General features: G+C 40.2%; 1 protein-coding gene across 2 annotated transcripts in view; it reads left to right on the top strand.

Moving 5' to 3' along the window:
• The window catches only part of BEND4 (BEN domain containing 4), a 31487-nt gene extending 16682 nt beyond the window's left edge, over window positions 1-14805 (top strand). The window contains exons 3-5 of one of the 2 annotated variants that reach the window (XM_034772648.1): window positions 5398-5489; window positions 9529-9769; window positions 13773-14805. In XM_034772648.1, coding sequence (XP_034628539.1) covers window positions 5398-5489; window positions 9529-9769; window positions 13773-13990 — 551 coding nt within the window. In that variant the 3' untranslated portion in view covers window positions 13991-14805. The remainder of the gene's footprint in view (window positions 1-5397; window positions 5490-9528; window positions 9770-13772) is intronic. The other variant, XM_034772649.1, reaches the window with a different exon arrangement.
• The last annotated feature ends 7578 nt before the right edge of the window (window positions 14806-22383 follow it).

Raw genomic sequence — 22383 nt, forward strand, 5'->3', positions numbered from 1 at the left:
AGTAGTTGCAAAGTCTTATTACTTTGATCAATAAACAGTGAAGTTCCAACATCACCTTATGCATATCTTGTTTCCACAAAGCTTGTCTACTTCTCAGTCATCCTGTGAGTTTTGCTGAATATTCTAAAACATATGTATGACCCTGTTCTCTCAATTTACATTTAGTTTCTTCAAAAATCCTTCTGCTTTTTTACTAGTTCTGGGCCATAGTCAGGAAGAAGTCTGATATTTACCTGAGAGTTTATTTCTCCGGGTTGCCTTGCCACCTTTAGGACTTCCTCCATATCATTAACATTGTACATTAAATCAAGCTGGTGAATAAAGACAGTTGATCTTTCATCTTCCTAATGAGCAAGAAAATTAGAATTACAACATTGCAGAAGCCAGCAGACCCCCAGTGGCTCCTTTAAATGGGAATTCATCCCAGCCCACTTATTTACTGCAGATATTAAATCATGGCAACCAACTGTTGCTTCTATGGTAGCTTCTCTCCCATTGGGTATAGTAAGCAGGGATCTCTGCTGTTAATCCATCATTCATAGTGGATAGTTTCTTAAGCCTGAAAAAGGTCAGATCTCTAGGTTATGACCTTGTTAACTCCCAGAGATCTAATTATTTTTAATTAGACTGATTTAAGTGACTCTTTACACTCACAAACCCCAAGCCATAGTAAAGTAACTCTTGGTGTGGAGAGTTTAGAGAAAATGGCTCCACTTTCAGCAAAGGGAGTGTTAGTTTGAATTTTGGTGTTCCCACTGCCCTATTTGTGCTTTTTAGAGCTTTGTTAACATATGGGGCTTTGCTTTCTGAACCAGCATAACTAAGCAAGGAATCTTTGGCTCTGGCAGTTGAGAAGTCAGGGAAGCAAAAGGCTGTTTGTCCCACAATACCAGCAAAATATATGATGGTTTTAGTAGTTATAATATGCCCCAACCATTTTAACAATATTAACATCCAATTTGGGACCAAAAGCAGTTCCACCTTTATGAAAAAATGAAGAATTTATGTATGTTTATAAACATGAGTTTCAGCCACTTCCTTTCATATTTCTGGCAGGTAATGGGAAAGCACCAGCGTAACATCAGCGGAGTTTGATTAAAAAGATATAGAGCTGCATGTTATCAGCCTACTGATGACACCACAGTCCAAACAGGTTCATTGGCTGCCCCCATAGCCTTACATATATATTAAATAAGAGGCATAAATGCAACCCTGAATAACTTCAGAAGAGATCCCTCAGAAGAGATGTGCAATCATCCAGCACAGCACATGCATGCACACTCTCTCTTTCCCTCCCTCCAATCAATAGAAATGGAAACTCAAATGAGATCCCATCCACCTTGCTGGGGTCCCACACTGGTTCTACATAAACTCACTCAATGGTATTAAATGCTGCTAACAGCTCTAAGAAATTCAACAGGACCACCTGATCCTTGCTGTTTGCTAGCAGGGGATAATAAGCCAGAGAAATAAATTCAGTCCACTCTCCACCCAATCCTGAATCCTAATTTATAAGGATCAAGGAATTCCATGGCTTCCAAATGCCACAATGGCTTTGTCAACACCACCTCCACAGTAAGCTTGCAAAATAAGATTGGGCAATATTTACCAAGATCTTCAGTAGCAAGAGATGGTCATTTGAGTAGGGGCTCGAACAGTGATTCATCTGAATTCAGGTAGTATCTACCTTCTCCTTTAGAAAATACTAGCAATCAGCAATAACTGACCTCTTCCTGCTTGCTTTCACCTTCTGTGAGAATCATGGACCCAATGGACAAGTCACATGAGATTTCCAGTCAATGGTGAAGAGTTCTATCTAGATATTTACACTGCCCCCCTCACCATAGCATCTGAGTGCCAGATAGTCGTCATCTTCATGGATATTAAAGTTGCCCAGGACAGTTATTCTCAGTGATTTCAGCATCAGTCTAGATAATTTGTTCATCTTGTCTGGGAACTCAGCAGGGCAGCTCTGCACAGCTGTTCCCAATTTAACCCTGTCCTGAGAATCTCATGAAATGAACAGATACAAAATAAATATCTTCGGAGTGAGGCACATCTTCTGTTTGCAGTCTAATGGAAATAGTACAGATACAGCATCTCCCTTATCCACTCAACTCATGCTAAACTAAAATGTCCATCTGGAGAGCACCTTTTTTAAACCATCCAGGCCTTGCTACATTGTCCGGCCAGGATTTCAGATTAAGTCAGGCCTTATACAGGATTACATCATGGATGATGCTGGCTTTATTAGCCACTAAGCTTGCATGGAACAACACGAGCTGAAGGAGTAAGTCCCCATCAACTGAAGCCTGCCCTTCTAAGATGAGACCCCAAACAATGCTAGTGGGATAGATAAATGTAATCCACTCTGCCATTGTCTAAAATAGGGGTTCTCAGGACAAATGTTTGGTGGCCTCAGCGTGCGGCCACCAACTCTTGCTGTGGGCTGCTCTCACTTGTTCCTAAAATACTTAATTAGCTTTAGGAAAAACAAATAAATATGCACATACTAGCTAGCAATAAATACATTACAACAATTTGGATGTATGTAAGTCTGTTGTGAAAAGTGATATTAACAAACAGACAAGAATCACTTTTCACAGCAGACTTACTTAGCCCTGGCAAGCCTAGGGACAAATTAAGCCCCGGCTTGGGGGTTGGGGGAGGCAGGGAAGCAGCAGGGGGCTGGAGCCTGAAACCCCGCAGCCAGAGCCTGAAGCCCCATGGCCAGGGGACGGGGCCTGGAGATGGAGCCTGCCGCCCTGCCAGCCCAGGGCTGAAGCCCAAAGCCTGAGCCCCACCACCCCTGGGAAGGTGGGGAAATCACAGACTGCCTGCTTCTCCAGTGTTGTGCCCCTGGTGTCTCCAGAGGGGGGCAGGGCCCAACCACTGCTGGTGGCCCCAGCAACCAACACCAAGGTGGTGCATCCAGGAGCAACAGGGAGGGGGAGGTGCCGCTACTTTACCCCCCTCAATCACAGTCCAGGAGGCTGTGGCCGCAAGAAAAGCCCCTGGTGGCCCCGCAGCAGCCACATTTGAGAAACGCTGGTCTAAAAAAGGATTCCTCCTGTCTCAGCTTCTCAGGCCCATCCCACAGGGATTGGAGAACATGAGTCCTCCCTTTTTCCTTACCCAACCTATGGCAGCAATGCACAACCATCTTAACCACCTGAGCAGCTATTAAAGGGGTGTAGGAACTCCACGGGCAGAGTGCAAATGCTCCATAAATCACCATCTCTCTTCCTCCCTCCTTCCCTAAAAGAAACACCAGACCTCTTTTAGCAATACAAACAAATCAGTCCCAAAAGATTCCCCACATTAAACTTGGAAGCCTCACCTAAGTAAAAATAAAAATAAAATCCCATAGAAAGGTCTTCCCTTACAGTGCCCATCAAACCCACACCCAAGCAATGTCTCCAACTCACACTCTCCAATTCCTGTCGAGTCAGTGCTTCATCCCAGTCAGATAGGGAGGGTCACCAACCTCCCTTTTCCCTTGCAAAGCAGGTTGTGTTTGGAATTGACAAATAACGTAAGGCGAGATCCCCAGAAACATGACCTCATCCCTCAAAGCATCCCAACCACCTTTTAAAAAACAGTCACGCTAGATCATTTTCCCTTCCCCCTAAATAACCTTCCCATACACAAAAATAAACTTTCTCTACCACTTTCTCCTCCAGGTATCCAGTGCCTCAATTCTCTCAGTTACCATCAGACTTCTTTGTTCAGTTCTGAGGTGATGAGTGGAATATTTAGAGTGCATTTAAAGATGAACTACACATTTTTGTAACAATTTTTTCTCAGCTTCATCGATACATTACATTCCAGTAGCCAGACTGAGAAGGTCATTCAGCACATTCGATAAATTAATATTCTCACCAGTCTTTTGGAGCCTAGCTATGGTGGGGGCATTCAGCATATTCCCAAAGTTGAAGGAATTTCATAAAATTATTTGCATGTCAACTAAGTGTCATGTAGTTACTTTAATTTCTTACAAACATCTTGGTGACTAGCAAGAATGGACAAGTAGAAATCTCCTCATAAATAATCATCCACCTATTGTTGTTCAGTTACTTCAACAATATTGCTCTGTAGTCACCACATTCCCTTCTGAGGTACTACATTGGTGTACTAACAGCGAGTAGTGAAGTCACCAGAGAAACTGAGTTGATAGAAAGCTAGCTTTCTAAGTTGCCACTATCTCACATAATTTTATAAGAAAATATGGGGAAGGTAAGACAAATTGAAGCTTGAGTAAGTTTACCAGGGGCTCTAAGAAACCCAGCACAAAGTACGATTATGTCTTCCTTCAGAAGGTCAAAGCCCACAGAGACGACAAACTGGGGCCAAGATTTTCAGGAATGAACAATGACATCAGAGCTTCAGTTCTGGGGTGTCTCGCTTGCGACAACTTGAAAGGACCTAATTTTAAGAAAGTGCTGAGCACACTTTTAGGTTTCTCAGGTTGGACAACCAAAAATAGAGCCATACAAAATCACTAGTAACTTCTGAAAATCTTGCCCTGGACTGTTAGCCAAAGCTACTAAGACATTTAAGTATTTTACCACTGTTATAAGAACAACCCCTACAAAACTGATACATACAAAACGTTATGTATTTATTTAGTGTTACAAAAGTCAAGCATAATGCTATTAGATTAATTCTCCTACAATGATTCAGGCTCAGGAATAAAGCATTGTATCTCAAAAATACTTCAGAGTTAATCAGGGATGTGGCAGAATCTGCTTAAAAGAGACCCATAATTGAATCAGACCTAATTAACCCATCACCTCACGAGAAGAGAATAGGATGGTGATACCACAACTGAAATGGATGAGAGTATTTTGGTGGGAGAGGGAAGGGAGGAAAGAGAGTTCAGACTGTTTCCGTAATGCCTGGTTTTGTGACAAATTTAGGAAAGAAAATAAACCAATGTTTATGTATTAAATGTGCATACTGTAATCAGTCTGCAGTTTCAGACACATTCCAGCGTGTTTACATGTTAATACTGAACGTATGATTTAAGTCCAAGAAATGTTTTCTCCCTTATGTGGTTTGAGCTGTTTACAGGGTGCAGAGATTTTTTTCATTGTCATTGCTGCTGACCTAATTCAGACTTGTAAGCATTGTATTATTTAAATGGAAAACCTTTGAAAAGTAGTGGGCAGAAAATAGAAGAATCCTCAGATACCTCAACACACACACACAAAAATCAGCTGTTATATATTTGTTGAATGAAATGACTGCACAAACCAAAAGGATGGACATTTCCAATTGTAAATAAATCTTATAGGCATTCACAACAGATATCAGAGACCACTGCTTGACTTAAGCTTAATGTTTTATTTTGTGCTAGACAGCAAATATATAGTAATTGCAATTTGTTTCATGCAGTGCCCTGCCAGACTGTTTTAGATTATTTGAAGACTGTACTTCAGCATCACAACCAACTTATGATACCTCAACCAACAGACCATCCAACAGAGGTAGTATATGATGAACATGAGCTATATATACTGACATTTGAAATTTCATTCAAAAGAAATGTGTAAGTCAATAAATCAGTAGGTACTGGAAGATTATATTTACTAGTAAAAATATATATAAAATCTAGCATTAAACTGTCATTTCCAACATGCAACAAGTTATTGGATTTACAGAACACTAAGAATAATGGAATAGTGCCACTACTAATTTAATTCAAAATTGCTCCATCCAGCGATGTTCCCTTCCCCCCATACACACTATACTTGTAACATAATGGATTGTTTTTCTTTGATCTTTCCTCAGGCAGAGACATCTCCATTAAAGTCAGACTTAAGATAGTTGAAATTGAAATGTGGTTATAAAACTTCCTTCATATCTCAAACAATCCCACATTACAGACTTTGTTCTCTAGAGTGTCTCTAGCGTTTCTGATAGATTCAAAACAAAAGGATGGACATTATAAATGCTTGTCACTGAGTTGGAGGGGAGGGGGAGTTTTTTGTTGCTGAAACATACTGTATTGAAAGCTCTGGAGACTAAAACCTCCACTTATCCAAAGAATAAATATGGCTTGTGTATCAGCTCTAGAGCAATTTTCCCTAATATTGCCCCCCCAAAATGCTTCAACCCAGACCTAGAAAGAACACATCTGGGGAAGATGGCTTTTGGTGTGTAAGCCTTTTTAGAATGCCCAGATCTGAAGTTGATAGCTCTCTTTTCCTGTAAATATTTTCAAACACCTCCACCAACTGATCACCACCCATGCAATTTAGAGGGAAGATGTGTAATTATTCTGCGCTTCAGACTTTGCTTTCTCCGATATACATGGAAGATACAGTGCAAGGAGTGGATGCTCAGCTGGTCCAAACTGACTTAAGTGGAGCTATGGCATTTTTCACTATCGGATCTGCCCCAAAGAGTGTGTGTCACTTTGCTTCTCACTTTATTTTATTCCATTTGATTTTATTGAAAGCTGCATTTATCAGAGATCGTTCACAGTAAGAATTCCAAGCTCTCATTTTCCTTTCTCTCTCCTTTTTTTGCTTAACCAGAGTTTTTAAGCCATTGTAAAAACTGGTTGTTCTGTAACTATCCATTGGGAATAACTAGTTATGAAGGGAGAGGATTTTTGATTGAATTAAAAAAAAATATGAAGAGTTTAATCTTTTATTCATAAGTTTACTCATGTATAGGCATAAGCATGAACTCATTTGTACTCTGAATCTTTCCTCCAGTATATGTTTGTTATATTTCTGTAGGATGTTGTTTTTTAGTTTGTTTTCACTACTGTCAGATGCACTAAAATGCATCTTACATTTATCAAGAGTCTTTTGCCCCAAAGTATTTTAAATACACAGGAATTAATATAGCTATGTCTGGATTAGAATATAGCAACTGTTTAACAGAGCACCTCAATACTACAGCCCCTTTAGATAGGCACCGAAGAAAAATACCCTAACACACTGTAGTTTCAGGAGGGAGGGGATATAGCTGGAATTAAGTCATGTTTAACATAGTTTCTCAAGTACAGTGTCATGAGGTCTTAGATGACTACATGCAATCAGGGCCTTTTTACATTAATCAGCAAAACGTTTAATCCACAATAAACATAGTGGGACCACATCCAATTACTAACCAGGCCAGATCTTGCTTAGCTTGAGAGAGATGACAAGACCACAGTCCTAATTGGCACTGCTCTGGTTCAAAGGGCATACTTGGCGTTTTTATGTTTTGCTAGTATAAAACACCCAATGTTTATTTTCTTCACAGTTTATCAGAATTTTTTTATATACACCTATTAGTTTAACAAGTAAATTCCAATAGCCTAGAAATGGAGGATAACTTGCTTTATACATGAAGGATTATGAGCAAGTTACTGATAAAAACTGTGGGTCAGATACTCCTGTGGCCATTCAGTGGTGGAACTGGCCCAGGGAGGATCATCTCAGCATAAGGGTGATCCTCTAGTTACACAGAGTTAGCACACAATCTTAGACCATTCCCCCTCCCTACTGCCAACATAGCAGAGGAAAGAGAGTGAGGCTTGGGAACAGAGGTGGTGGCCAGGATGCCCTTGCACCACAGTGCTCCTTGACTAGGATATCAGCCCCTCAGAGCAATTTGCAGATGGCATAAGTTAATACAGGCTGCTGCAACATGGTGCAGAGGGCCCTGACCAGAGGCAGTGTAACAGGGTGGCAACCACCTCTCAAGAGCAGCCCCTGCACTCTTTTTCTCTCTGATTGTAGTTGGTCTTCAGCAACTCAGCCCTTTAGCTGAGTCACACACAGTCTGTCTGTGAAAACAAAAACAAACCCCATAGGGCTGAAGTCTTGTACTCAGTCCCAGCAGCCACCCAAGAGTTCCTTCTTGCTCTCATGGTCCCTGCCAGCAACTGCTCTGTCAGAGGTCCTGTAGTTTCTTCAGCCAGCTAGGAATACCATCCACACTCTTCCAGCTCTAGGTAGCAACTAAAATTACTCTGGCCCTGCAGCTCTTTTTATACTAGCCTGCTGGGCCCTGATTGGCTGCTTCCCTGCAGCCTCTCTGATTGGCTGCTTCCCCCATAGTCACTCTAGGCAGACTGGAGAACTTCTCTACAGTTCCTTTCTGGAATGGGGTGTGGTAGGACCCTGAGGCCTCCAGCAGGGGGCCTCTGGGCCTAGTCCACCCCATCACATGTAGCAATGGGATTAATAAAATGCCAAGGTTAGTTTTCAGCTATGATTTGTGCCAATGAGCCCTACACCAGGACCACTCTGAGCTTTTGCTGAGTTTTCACAGATTTACCAAACTTATTAAAAATAAAAAGTAATGGGTATCTGAGGCACAACCCCCCAAACCATCTCCCAGTAGGCTTTATAAATATGTGGATAATGCTGGGGAGAGGGGAGGGAATTTTATACTATTTTTTCTTAACTTCACATTGTGTACTAGCTGTTTGTAAACAAATAGTGTTGCATTAGGAGAGGGGGCCACAAGTGACACCTGCAGTAGCGTGCCCCAGATTCCACTAATTCAAAAGTGAGTAGTATTTCAGTGAACACGTTTTCTTAATGAACTCCCATTGAAAGTGTTTACTGTAACAATGCTTTTATGAAGCAGGCCTAATTTGGTGAAACAGTGCTAGATTTATAAGTTGCAATAAATGTATGTAGCGGTAAAAGTGAATGAGTCTCTAGGAAATTGTTCTTTAAATACCTTAATTACTTTTGAACAAGTACATTAAAACTGAGATCTTGGGTTAATTAATTTCTCCTGTGCTGTAGAATTTTACAGGCAACAAGAACTAAAGTAAATTTGTTTAGGTGCAATTGACCAAAGTTGTCTTATAAATGTTGTATGGATTACAGAAATCCCCATAATTAGTCCCTCTGCATCGATTTAGAATTGGAATTTTAAAGCACACATAAATTATGAAGGCTAAAAGTAAGATTTGTTTCCCGCTGACATAGTGGCATTTGTGTAAAGCTATAATTTGAGTTAATGTGGCATTCATTAATAGTAATGAAGCTTTTAGTTTTTTACAGTTCAGGTTTATTTATTTTCTTTATATTTTTCACAGTAACACAACTGCTGTCAGGTTTTAGGTGTGTTCAACAAAAAGTAATACATTTATTATAAAAATAGACTGTAAAAAGTCATTTCTTAAGTAGTGAACTGTTGACTGCCATAAAGAGACCTGTTTGATCACACTCTTCAAAGACTTTTTTGCACATTTTAATAGATTAAGAAGGAAAGGTTATATTTAAATATATCCCCAATCATTGGGTCTTCACACTTTTTAGCTTACCTGTTAAAGTCCAAGATATAAATAGCACTTTCTCAAAAAGCATTCATCATACTTCACTGGGTTTTGTTATAGAAAATGCAAATGTAATTTTAAAAGTCCCCATTCTCAGTATGAGCAATTGTTCACTTCTGTAGGTATCTCATTGTCAGCATCTGAGCTAGTTAAAAGCATTTTTCTTTGCAACTGACATAGTCTTTACTTATTTGTCTTGTAAAATAAATAATAGAAATATTTAACTTTTCCAGGGAAGCAAGCAGTTGCTGAACAACTATCCTGTCTACATCACTAGTAAACAGTGGGATGAGGCTGTAAATTCTTCAAAGAAAGATGGAAGGCGGCTACTTCGATATCTCATCAGATTTGTTTTCACAACTGATGAGCTTAAGTACTCATGCGGCCTTGGAAAAAGGAAAAGGTCAGTGCAGTCAGGAGAGACAGGTCCTGAAAGACGTCCTCTGGATCCAGTAAAAGTAACATGTCTCAGAGGTACTGCATCTTTTCGCTCAGTGTCCACCATATGTGATCTCATTTCACCACATTGGCTCTGGCTCAATATAAGCTTTCAGCTTACTGCAGCAGAAATAGAGAGTGTTTTCGAGACAGATGACAAAAGTGGTTAGAGACATGGAAAAACTTCCATGAGAGGGGACATTTAAGAGACTGGGGTTGTTTAATTTAGAGAGGGGTCAAATAAGAGGCTACATGATAAGGTGTAGAGAAGGTAAACCAAATAATCCTATTTATCTTCTTATAATAGAAGAGCAGAGGGACATTCACAATACATAATTAACCATGGAACTCAATGCCTCAATATACCATTTAAGCCAATAGCTTAGTAGATTCAAAACAGGACTGGATATTTTATATGGATAAAGAGAACATCCACATGTAAATTAGATAGAATTTTTATACAATATATGTGTATAAATTTTATAAGGGATATAAACCTCATTCTTGAGGATGTAAACCAACATTAACTCAGAGGCAGGTTATTTCATAATTGTTCACTATGGGGTTTCTTGCTAACAAGTTGGATCACTGCTCTGATCTGCTATGGCAATTCCTATTTTGTTTTTCTGATATATTATTAAGGCTTGTTGTCAGCATTTATAATGGTCCACATAAAACATTTTAACTAGCTTGGTTTAAAAAAAGCCCTTGGCATTAGTCTTAGTGTCCACTTCACAAATATAATATCTATTTCATTCTTTTAAATTAACGACTTTCATAGACTACATGTGCAAAAAGTCATTCAGAAGCGATTGACAACATAAAATCTATGAAGTTATTAGTAAGCAATGAAAAGGAAAATACAGGGAAAACACCAGCAGCAGAATGGTTACATTTGAGACTGAACTTCTATCCAGTTAGATTAGAAGTAACTAACAAGGCCTGGCAGAGCAGACTTTTAATTGTGATATACTTACGTAATCACGTAATACATTTAAAACATTCTTTTTACATAAGCTCAGACTGAGGCATGGTGTTTTCTGCTACACAAAAGATTCACCAGATGTTAAAGCAACATAAAATGAATTATCAGAGCTTAAAAGAAGTGGGGAAAATGCATTTCAGTATATGCAGCGTGCTGTAGAAAGGTCTGGAGCTGGACTCAGGGTGTCAAGTTCCCTGGAAGCTAAGGACTTAAAAGTTGAACAGAAGTGCATCAGGCTTTACTAAGATTTCTTAAATTTCAATTGGTAATTTATACAGGAGCAGAAATGTAATACCAACCCTACCACCACTATAGCCTTCCTCAGTTGTCAAGCCAGATTTTGAGCAGGGACAGAGAGACAATGGGGCATTGGTGATGCCACCTTCAGTTATACCTATTGGCTTTAACAGCATCTCGCATACACCTACCAGCCACCCCTTCTGTCACTGCACTCCCTCCAATCCCAAGGCAACCAATGGGCAAGACTTCACCCTCTGTAACTTTATCATTTTTAAGCCACTAGACATGTACTATCGATGTGTGTACCCTGTAGTGCTCTGTGGAAAAAATGGCATTTCCATAAATAATTTAGAATCTTGCACAGGAGATCAAAATGTCTAGGGGTCCGTGTGCCTGTTAAACTGCTCGGTAGAGATTTATAAATTAGTATACCTTGGGTTGGCCAGGCAGTGTACGGGCAGTGCAACATTCTGCAGGGCCAGGGATCCAAATGAGCCTCTCTAGCCCTACCCATTTAAAAGCAAGGTAGTATAAGTGTCAGGGCCGCCCGGGGGGGACAAGTGAATCCCTTTCCTGGCTAGAGGCGCCTTTTTAAATTTTTACTTACCCAGCGGCGGTCCAAGTCTTTGGCGGCATTTCGGTGGCGAGGGGCCCTTCAGTCGCTCCGGGTCTTCAGCGGCATTTCGGCGGCGGGTCCTACAGTGCTGCCGAAGATGCAGAGTGACTGAAGGACCCACTGCGACGGCCGCCACCACAGATTCGGAGCGCCGCCCGGTGAGTATGTCCGCTCCCCCGCTTTGCCCCAGGCCCCCTGAATCCTCTGGGAGGTCCTGATGAGTGTCTAAGTGATCCATGGCATTGCATAATATTGGACTGTCTCCAGGGGTCATGGCAGGAAGTGAGAACTACTTATCTGTCTGCAGCCAGAGGGACTGATTTCAGAGAGCCATTTCTAACCTGCCTTACTGACAGCACAAGCTGTGAGAGCTAAGAAGAGTGCTTGAGGAATTAAAGGGTTTCCTTTTGGTAGGGGTAAAGAAATGATTATTCCTAAACAAAAGTGGTAGTATTCTATAACTATTACTTGTTTGTCATTCTTCCTCCACTCACCAAAAGAAAAAAGATATATTTTCAGTCAGTCTGAGGCCAGAATTCTGTAGCATAGGGGAGTGTAGCCTTCTGAAATTACATGGCACATCCCTAGATAGTCTCTTCTGTAGAAGTCCAATGTAGATGCTGCTTCTTGAAAGAGATTAATAAGGATTTTGGAGGAAGAAAATGGACAGATCTGCTTGTAGCCCTAGTGAAATAGATTAGGTGAACATTTTGGAGAGCAAGAGTGGGAAAAAAATAACATTTTTCCTTAAAAAGGTTGTCCCTGTTGAAAGTGGCAACTACTGAAAGCTTACATTAACATCTATAAAAGTTTTAAAGATTTATTTCTTCTATTGAAAGATCTCTGGAACCATCTTTAAGTTTTAAAAAAGCCCAGCAGGCCTAAACTGTAGCACTGTTTCTACACAAGTAACCATTATCTTGAGCAACATCCCAGTTTATGAAACCTCATGCAAGCATAACTAGACCGCAGGGACAGTATTGCTTGCACAGATTTACAGGAAGAGGAATTTAAAACAGAAATAGATTCCACTTTTGAAGGCACAATGCTGGAGTAGCTATGCAAAAATCATATGTCCCAATTTTCCAACAGATAAGCTTGCAACTCGGGATAACAGCATTCTCTGGTCTCAGGATGTTGTGACAGTAATGAAGTTAACTTATACCACCTGTTGTATCAATAGCTTGTCAGTGTTAGAAAGTAAAATGAGAAATACCCTGCTGCAAAGGGGAAAAATAATTGTGGAGAATAAATAAAAGTCTACTGCTGACTAAGATGTAGTGCAGCCAATAAATAAAGAGAAGTGCTTCACTTTTAAAATTATATTTTGTCATTTTAAAGTCTATGTACCTCAGTTTTGAGGTCTGACTAGCATTAAGAGTTAAAAACCTGTCAAAACCACTTCTGTAATTCTAATGATCAAATACTTCACATATACAAAAAAGTGGAAGAATAGTAGTTTTGACAATAAGAATGTGACACAAACATAGCCATTTGACATATGCATTACCCATTTAAATAGCCAGCTTAAACATGGCACAATTTGAGCTTACTTGGTTTCTCATGCATCGATAAACCCAGTGCTAGGCTGTGAAAGGGCAAGTTAGTCCCTGCTGTCTCATTTAGCTATTTCAGTGGCCAATATAGTCTCTAGAACACCGACGTCATAGCCAGAAACATACAACATAATTTTAGAACTTAAAATGAAGACAGCCCAAAAAGGAAAAAGGGTGCCAATCTGAAATAGTGTTTGAAACATTGTTATAAATTGCTGAAATCTGCAGATATTAAACTAGGCAGCAGCAGAAGACCATAAAGACCCATGAATATAAGCACAATAAAATTAAAGTGTATAAGGATTACAGGTTTCAAATAAAATGCATTTCCTATTTCATACCAACCTATACATGCATTGCACGTTCGATATCATAAAAATCTCTGAAATTTATTGTTTTATTTCAGCAAGGAGAAATTTCTCTGTAACTACACACACACAATTGCATATGGTGAAATAAGTGTGCCTAGAAATAAAATAGGTTCAATTGGCATTATCATGGCATTTCCCATAAGGTTTTAGTCCTGTTTAAGTAGTCACAATAACACTCTACTTATTACTTGCTATAAGCGCTTGCTAGTTGGGCAATAACAATGTATGCTACATAGATAAGCTGTTTCTTATCACTGTCTGTTTTCCACAGAGTTCATTAGGATGCATTGTACTTCCAACCCTGATTGGTGGATGCCATCTGAAGAACAGATAAACAAGGTTTTCAGTGATGCAGTAGGACATGCTCGTCAAGGACGTGCAGTGGGGACTTTCCTTCATAACGGTAATTCATATTATGAAGGGATAGACCATCAAGGTTCACAAGAAGAAATCTTCAATAGGGGTATCCAAGATGGCTCTGGAGATTGATGTCAATGGAGGAAATCCATACTACAATAGCAACCAGTTAATTAGAAGATACTTTACTAAAAATACTTTCCTTGAAGTCATTTAAGAATCCAAAGCATGGTTGAACTCATACTGCAAACATTCCAGCTTTTCCATCCTGTCCTAGGGTTCCAGATAACAGAGAGTGATTCATTTCAAGGCCTACCTATGGGATTCCTTGGTGCCTATAAATTGCAAGCCTTTCACAGAATCTTCAAAGGAAAACTGCAATTTCATTCATCTAGTTCTAAAGAAAAGTTAATTTTTAAAAAAGGTATCAGATGATTAAAGAAACAAAAAGTCACTGTCTTGTCTGCTGGCTGATACTGGGCCCAGTTCTGAATTCCTGGACAGAACTGAACTCTGGCAAAATTCCTTACTACTATTAGTTTTAGTACTGAGTACGGGGTTTACAATCAAACCGAGAGGCTTGTGACAAAGGAAGTAGTCTTCTATGTTTTACTAGAAAGTAGTGTAGAAAAATTATAAAAGTTACCTTAAAATGTGGAATATTCCATCTCATGTTATGTACTCAAGTCCTGAACAATACTTCCTTTGTCCAGCAATACCAGGAAATTAAACTTCCCTGCTAAAATGGCAGTGCTCATTGGCAACAGAATCCTTCAATTAGGAGGTATCAAAACAGTAACAGGTATTTCTAAACCATTAAAAATTTCTCCTTATAATTGATAGATATACCCCTACCCTGATATAACGCGACCCGATATAACATGAATTCCGATAGAAGGCGGTAAAGCAGCGCTCCGTGGGGGTAGGGCTGCCCGCTCCGGCAGATCAAAGCAAGTTCGATATAACACTGTTTCACCTATAACGTGGTAAGATTTTTTGGCTCCTGAGGACAGCGTTATATCAGATATATGTTTATCTAAAGTATTGAGCTAAACACTGCAGTTTTCCTAAAAATGAGATTGCTATACCATGAATTTCTATTTCAGGAGACAATTTATTTTGCAGCAGTATTTTATGGCTTTAAAGGTTTACATTTGCATTTGTTTGTGCTATTGTTTGTGTTTTATGCTCATTGCCTGATCAGTTTCAAGGAATGAGCTTGTCCTTATATTCAGATACTCAGTGGTGCACGGAGAGAGGAATTCTATAATAAAAGTCCAATTTATCCTTTTGGCTATTGGGCACTTAAGCATGGGCTCCAGGACTGATTAAGAGTTGTAAACAAATATTTGTGCTAGAAATGAAGCTGATTCACAATGGAATACAATATTGGAAGCAGATACCAAGGTAAAAAACTCAATTTACTGGAGATTTTCAATATCAGGATTAGGGTACATTGTCACTGTAGGAAAGTTTTGAAAAACTGATGCACTCTAGAAACATTTAACGCCAAAGAAACACCACCCTCCCCTCTCATTTTCAGCATTTTTTCAGTCCTCCTGCTTTAGGCGAGTCAGGCCTTCCCCATCACTCCTGGATTCTTGAATCAGCTTTTTCCTGAGACAGCACTTCCTGTTTGATAGACATATTGAACTCCTTCTAGGTAGGTGACTCTTCTCCATCTTTGATCGCCTTTATCTCTACCTCATCTTTGCCTGTTTTCCTAAGTATTTTCCACCCCATCCCTCATCAAGGGGTGTGGGCCTACAGAAGATCTAGTCTGCCAACTAATCTCTTCACTTCTCCCCACCATACGGGTGACTACTGGATAGGGAAAGCTAGACGCAACACTCTCCATAACAGCCACCAGGGGTCCCTCTGAACCAAGGTGCTCCTATATAACTCTTGCTGGACCAAGGGTGAAATACTGAGGCACTCTCTCAAATACTAATCCCCCATGCGATAATTTCCTCATCTTATCTGTCTCCTCTTTGTCTGCCATTGTGAATGGTTTCTGTTGTATGTAGTACCCCTCCTGTCAGTCAGTGAGAAGAAGCACATCATCAGCACAGTGCATCTATAGAGCAAGATCATGCTGTCCTTTCAGCTACTAACAGGCTGTACCTGGATGGTGTTTCAGGAAACAGTCTTCTGTACATACCTTTGTAGATACTGTCTAATACAATATAGGCTTTAGGCCCATCAACATCCAATACCTCTTAATTTTATTTTTTCTAATGTTTTTAAAGGGTTTTTTAAATCTTCATTTGACTTAGTTTTTAGAAATTAAATTTGTTATTCTAAGTAGTAATTTAATCACATTGGGCGTGACCATGCCGTTCGTTTTTAAACAGAATCCCTTACTCTAGGCAAGAGAAGGTTCTGCTTATAGATCAATGGCACAAGATGGTCCCCTTGGGAAGAAGCTCAGCATGTATGTCCTTCCACAGAGAAAAGCTACAGCAGAATATTTGTACTATTGAACTTATACTTTAAAAAAAAATTAGTAGAAGATAGTACGTTGGTCAGACAGTGCAAGTCTCGCAGGTATGTCTTTAATGTGGTGTCACTTGCCAGAACTACTTGGTAAAACATGTCAGCGTTATCCTGTAAATGACTATTTACAGCCTGAGTCAGCATTATACTGTAAATTTGTTGACATTATGTATCATGATGTATTTTTGTAGACATTGTGATGGCTTCTTTCAAATGTTTAATCGTATGAAATTAAAAATGAAAACATTTCTCTTTGAATAACAGAGAAAAGTATCACTTCATTAGCCGGCTTCTCTCAAATAATAATGTAAGGGTTTTGTTAAAGCAGCCAGTAAGCCTAGCTTTATTTTTAGTGTAAAGGGTAGTCAGTCTTCTGCCCTAAAATGGTTTAACTTCACAATCCTGCCCTCTCCTATTGTGCAAAATAACCAAACTTGTGGCCTGATTTATCTATGTAAAGACTATTTACCTATGTAAAAGAGTTTTCAGGATCAGACCTGTATATGCCAAAATTCTGCCCTCAGCTGCATGTGTGCACCAACCACTGAAGCAAACGTCACAGATGTGCAGAGGACAGAATTTAGATGTGTTTGTTTTATTTTTTAAAGTTTTAGATTACAAAATCTGTCCTGGGTTTATAATGAACTATGGTCCCCATGGCCAAACTCACTTCATTTATAACCTTTCACAACTACTTATTCTAACCAGTCCAAAGCATATATTCTCATTGCATTGTAAATCCACGTGTATTACTGAGAATACATTTGCAAGAAACTAGGAATAAATTCTAGGGAACACTAGGGACCAGAAGTAACAGCATATAAGCCATTGCACAAATATATATTCATGTTAAAGCACTATGTTTTGAAAAGTATTGTATTAATTTACGGTGCTATATGTACACGGAAAATTTGGAACAGAAGGAAGTTGTCGCCTCACTCAGAAAATAGTCCTAAAATCGTTCTGGAAGATAGATCCTTGTTTTATATATTCTTTAATCTTGCTGTCCTTCATGTATCTACCCTCTCTGAAACTTTGTGTAGCAGTACTGCATACCCATTAGTGCCAATCTGCCTTTGCTCTATTTTCTATAACAAATAATTGTGGAGAAACTGTGATTAAAAACCCATTAATCCTAATATTTTTATTGTTAAGGTGTAGTTAATTCTATGAATACTTTCTATTGATGATTGTACTGTGTAGAGTAAATACCAATTTAGGGATAGCCTAATACCGGATACTGTATAACAAAGTGCATAGTGTAATATAGACTAGTAAGTTTTTGTGACAATTTCTATAGGATGTGTGAATTGTTTTCTATGTGGCAACACACATTTCTTTTAAAAACTTAAAAATGTTAGACAAATTTTTAAAGTCAATATTTTTTAATTATAAAAAACATTTGTTACTAGAGTTTGCTATTTCAGGTGTTATCCCTAATTTGAATATTGGTTTTATTATTATGTACCTCTAGTTCCATTTGTTCTGTTGCATAACAATGCACAATAAAAGTTTGTCTCTAATTAATTGTTTGCTCAATTTTCTGAACATGTCATTGTGTCAAACAACTATATTCACTCTTTGGACTAAATATTAATATATTTGTAGATGAAGGGCTGTGTTGCTGTCTTTTTGATTAAATGTTTTTATAGTTTGAATCAGGGTGGGGGAGCACAAATAAATACAAAGGTAAGTACAATATAAAGCCAAAATTCACCATGATATAAAGTGTTTTATATTTATTCATTGCTGTACATTGGAAGAAAATGTAGAGAGAACCTGACTGCAAACTTGTTCTTCGATTAAGGCTGCAATTTTCATAGGAAGGAGCCCAAGTTCCATTTATGTTCTGCGGAAATTGGGTGTGTCCCTCCTTATGTGCCTTTGAAAATCACAGCATAATTTACTTTCTGTAAGGGAGTTACTGCCTTGATGACAACAAATGGTCACATATCCAAACATTTCTATTGAACTGGGGGTGAGAAGGGGAACAGACCTGCACCGTTATAGACGAGGCTGGGAACACTGCTTATTTATTAAGATTGCCAAACAACTTCCCATTGTAGCACCACATTTTTAGTTTCTTATAATTTTGCCAAGCTTCAACAGCTTGGGCTGAAATTTTCCATGCCAAGTGCCTACTTAAGGCTGAATTTAGAAATTTTCAGCTAACATAGTTCAGCCATTTCAGGGGGGGAAATACATTATTTTGCCCATGTTAAAAAAAATCTGGCAACCTTTTCTTTGAACAGCTCTTGCAGCCCCGTGCTTTGGGGCAAGCTCTTAAAATCTGGCAGGGGATTTGTATCAGAGATGTATTTTTTGCTGTTCCCATGAAAGTCTGCCCAAATTTGGCTGTTATAAGGCTTTTGGCCAAGTTATAAGCTAGTTCAGACATGCTCAGTAGCGACATCTTCAATGTTTAGCAGCTAAACCTCCAGATTTTGCCCTTCCCTCCTATGCTCAAGCCTCTCTGATTTCCTAATGCTGACCAGACTCCACATGCATGCACCATCCCCTCAGAGCTCCTAAGAGTGACTGGACTGTGCATGTGCCATCCACATAAAAAGTGATTGGACATACGCCATCCGCTCACAAATTCTACCTGCACTATCACCACAGAGCGACTGAGCATGCTTCTTCCAGACCAGAGCTAGAAGGGCTCAAAGATTTTCTCTGGAATTGTAGCTACAGGCTGGGGTGAGGCAGGCCCCTGGAACAGGGAGCCTGTCCTTCCTGTGCTCTCGGTGCCCCCCTGCTGGCATCCAGGCAGTGTGTGGAGGAGGAAGCCTTGTGAGTTTAATAAAGGGAGGACAGAAGCTGGATGGAGAGAGAGAAAAGAGTAGATTGGGACATGGAGTCTGGTAAGAATGAGACGGGGCAGAGGAGAGAAAATGGGACTGGAAGCTATTTGGGGAGAAAACAGATTGAATGAGGAGCTTTGTGCTGCAGACTGGAACTGGTGGACAAGGAGACTGCACTACACCAACGCACACTGGGGAATTTTTAGCATGTGCTAGTAGGGTCGACATGAGCCAGTTAGTGTGCAACACATTGGTGTGCTTTAGAAATCATACCCCTCTAGTGCCCATTGCCACGCTGTGTAGACAAGCACTGGGGCTAGGAATCAATGAGGGGGAGGTGGAAGACAAAGAACTGAGAAGGAGCTGGGATGCAGGGGAAGAAGTAGGACTGGCTGGGCAGAGAGACTGGAACAAGGAGCCAGAGATGGGATTGGGGTAGGATTGAGATGGGATGAGGAGCCCAGAGAGGGAGCCAAGGAAGGGGAGCCAGTAAGGGGGACAATGAGAGCGAGATCAGATGAGGAACTGTGAGTAGGGCACTGGGATTGGCTAGGCACTTGGGCAAGGAGATGAACGTGTGTGGGGGAGGAGAAGAAACTGGGCATGGGATGGGAGATTGGGACTCAGATAAAGAGCAAAGAGGGTGAGACTCGGATTGGCTAAATAAAGAGATTGGGACTTGGAAGAGAAGAGCAGCAGATTGGAACAAGGCAGGCAAGGAGCATGGGATTGGTTGAGGAGCCAGGGCTGAGGAAGAGACAGAACTAGGGCAGTGATAGGTTGGAGGTGATGGGTAAGGAGGGAGAAAAGGCTTAGGAAAGCAGAAAAGTCTGTTCCCACTAGATCACATTCCCCTCCAAAGCCTGGAATGGAATTCAAGATTCCAGAGTCTCACCATTCCCCCTCTGCTTTCAGCAAATATCTGTGCAACCCACTGCTAAAGTCTGTCTCATCTGCCTCTAGTGCTGGTCCACAAAGAGGATGACAACCTACTACTGCTGTGAGTTACTCTATTGGCTCAAGTGAAAGAGTCTGTGCAGCGGAGCTAAAGGTTCCAGCTCTGCTGATGACCCATGGCAGTGTCAATACGCTGCTACATAAGGGAATTTCTGTCTTCATTTTTGCTTTTTATACACACCAAAAAACTTAACATCAATGTTGTAAAGTCAAGGACTCACCAGTTAGGTAATCTTAAGCCTGACATTTCCTAACTGGTGAGTGCTTGACTTTGCACCCTTAATAATTTTCTTTTAACATAGGAGGTGTGTGGGTGTGATTACTTTATATAGCTGTGAAACCATTTGCTGAAGTAAGATGAGGCCATTACAGTTTCCACGGAATTGAAAGGGGAAAGCAGAAACATACATCTGCACTTTATGCTGATGAGACTCTGCTGCTGGTATCCAAGCCAAGGCCTTAGTCCCTAGATCATAGAACCATAGAGTTAGAAGGGACTGCAAGGATCATCCAGTCTAACCCCCAGCCAAGATGCAGAATGTGTTGAGTCTAAACCATCAAAGACAGATGGCTATCCAGCCTCCTTTTTTAAACCTCCAGCAAAGGTGCTTTTATGACCTCCCTAGGCAGTCTGTAATAGTCTTCCAACAGATATCAGGGAAGTTAAAAAACCCCATTAATACTAGCTCAACTCTGTTAACTAATATTGTTACCTGTTTGTAGAATGCCTCACCCACTTCCTCTTCTTGTTTGGTGGTCTATAACAGATCTCCACCTAACCGCTACTATTCTGTTCCCTTCTTATCCTCACCCAGAGACTCACAGTAGGTCTGCTGCTTACTTCCTCTTGGAACTTCTAAGTGCATGCATTCTTGACATACAGGACAATGCATCCTACTTTTTTCCCATATCTATCCTTCCGGAACAAGTTATATCCCTCAATGCTGGTACTCCAGTCATGGGAGTTGTCCCACCAAGTCTCTAATGCTAATTAAGTCATAATTTTTTTTCATGTACTATGACTTCCAGTTCCTCCTTCTGGTTCCCCGTACTCCTTGCATTGGTACACAGGCATTGTTTTACCTGTCTTCATCTAAACCTATGAGCTGTTATCTAGAAAGAACAAAATATGGACAATCACAAATCCTATTTTCAGCAGATGGATATTATTTGTATTATGATAGCACCTAAGACCTTATTGTAGCAGGCACTGTACAAACACCTATTGGAAAGAGTCCATGCCCCAAAATAGCAAACAATTTAGCTTATAATGGAACAGAGGAAGTAGAAAGAAAAGAAAAAAACACACAAATGGGGAATAGTTAACTGTTAAATGAGGCAATCTAAGCCCATTGGTCATAGACACCCCCCACACACACACACACACACACACCCCACCCTTGGTTAGCTGGAAGTGTAGACTGTTTCTTTTTGCCTCTTGGGACTTTAAATGGTCTTAAAATGCATTCACACAATAGTGGTTTTGAAATGACTGATATGATCAAAAGATACTGTGTAGGGTGACCAGATAGCAAGTATGAAAAATTGGGACGGCGGTGGGGGGGTAATAGGAGCCTATATAAGAAAAAGACCCCAAAATCAGGACTGTCCCTATAAAATTGGGACATCTGGTCACCCTAATACTGTGTGAAGCAGGAGATTGAGGTATCTGGAGAACTGAACAAACAGGCAGATTTATCGTTGACCCTTGGTAAAATATTTAAGTGTAATTTTTATCCCCACTTCCTTTATGTGCATACCCCCTTTCCTCTCTCTAGCCATATTCCTTATTTTTGAAGTTAGAGCTTGGATAAAGTTTCCATGAGTGCCTACATGAAAACGTGATGCCTCATGTTTAAAAATTTTTAGTGGAGGGGAAGTGAAGAGAGTTCATGTCTACAGAGAAACTACATCTGCCTATAGATAAGAGGAATTTCTGTTTCCCAGTATTAGAATACATTGCAATGCCTTCCTCCCAGGAACAACTCTCAGTGGTACCCAGACATATCACAATGCCCTAACTTAGCTCCATCTAAGGCCTGGCCTACAATAAAAACTTACGTCGAAGGAAGCTGCCTTCAGTCGACCTGTTAATGTATGTGTCTACACTACCGGATCCTTTACGCCGACCTAAATTGCCTCGAATGTCAACTTCTGTAATCCACCTCTGTGAGAGGCGTAGCACTTAATTCAATTTTCATGGGTCGACTGCAAGGTAGTGCAGATGCAGCGTTGTGTAATTCGACTTAATTGGCTTCCAGGCAGTGT

This window comes from Trachemys scripta, chromosome 5, assembly GCF_013100865.1.
Source record: "Trachemys scripta elegans isolate TJP31775 chromosome 5, CAS_Tse_1.0, whole genome shotgun sequence".
Lineage (NCBI taxonomy): Eukaryota > Metazoa > Chordata > Testudines > Emydidae > Trachemys > Trachemys scripta.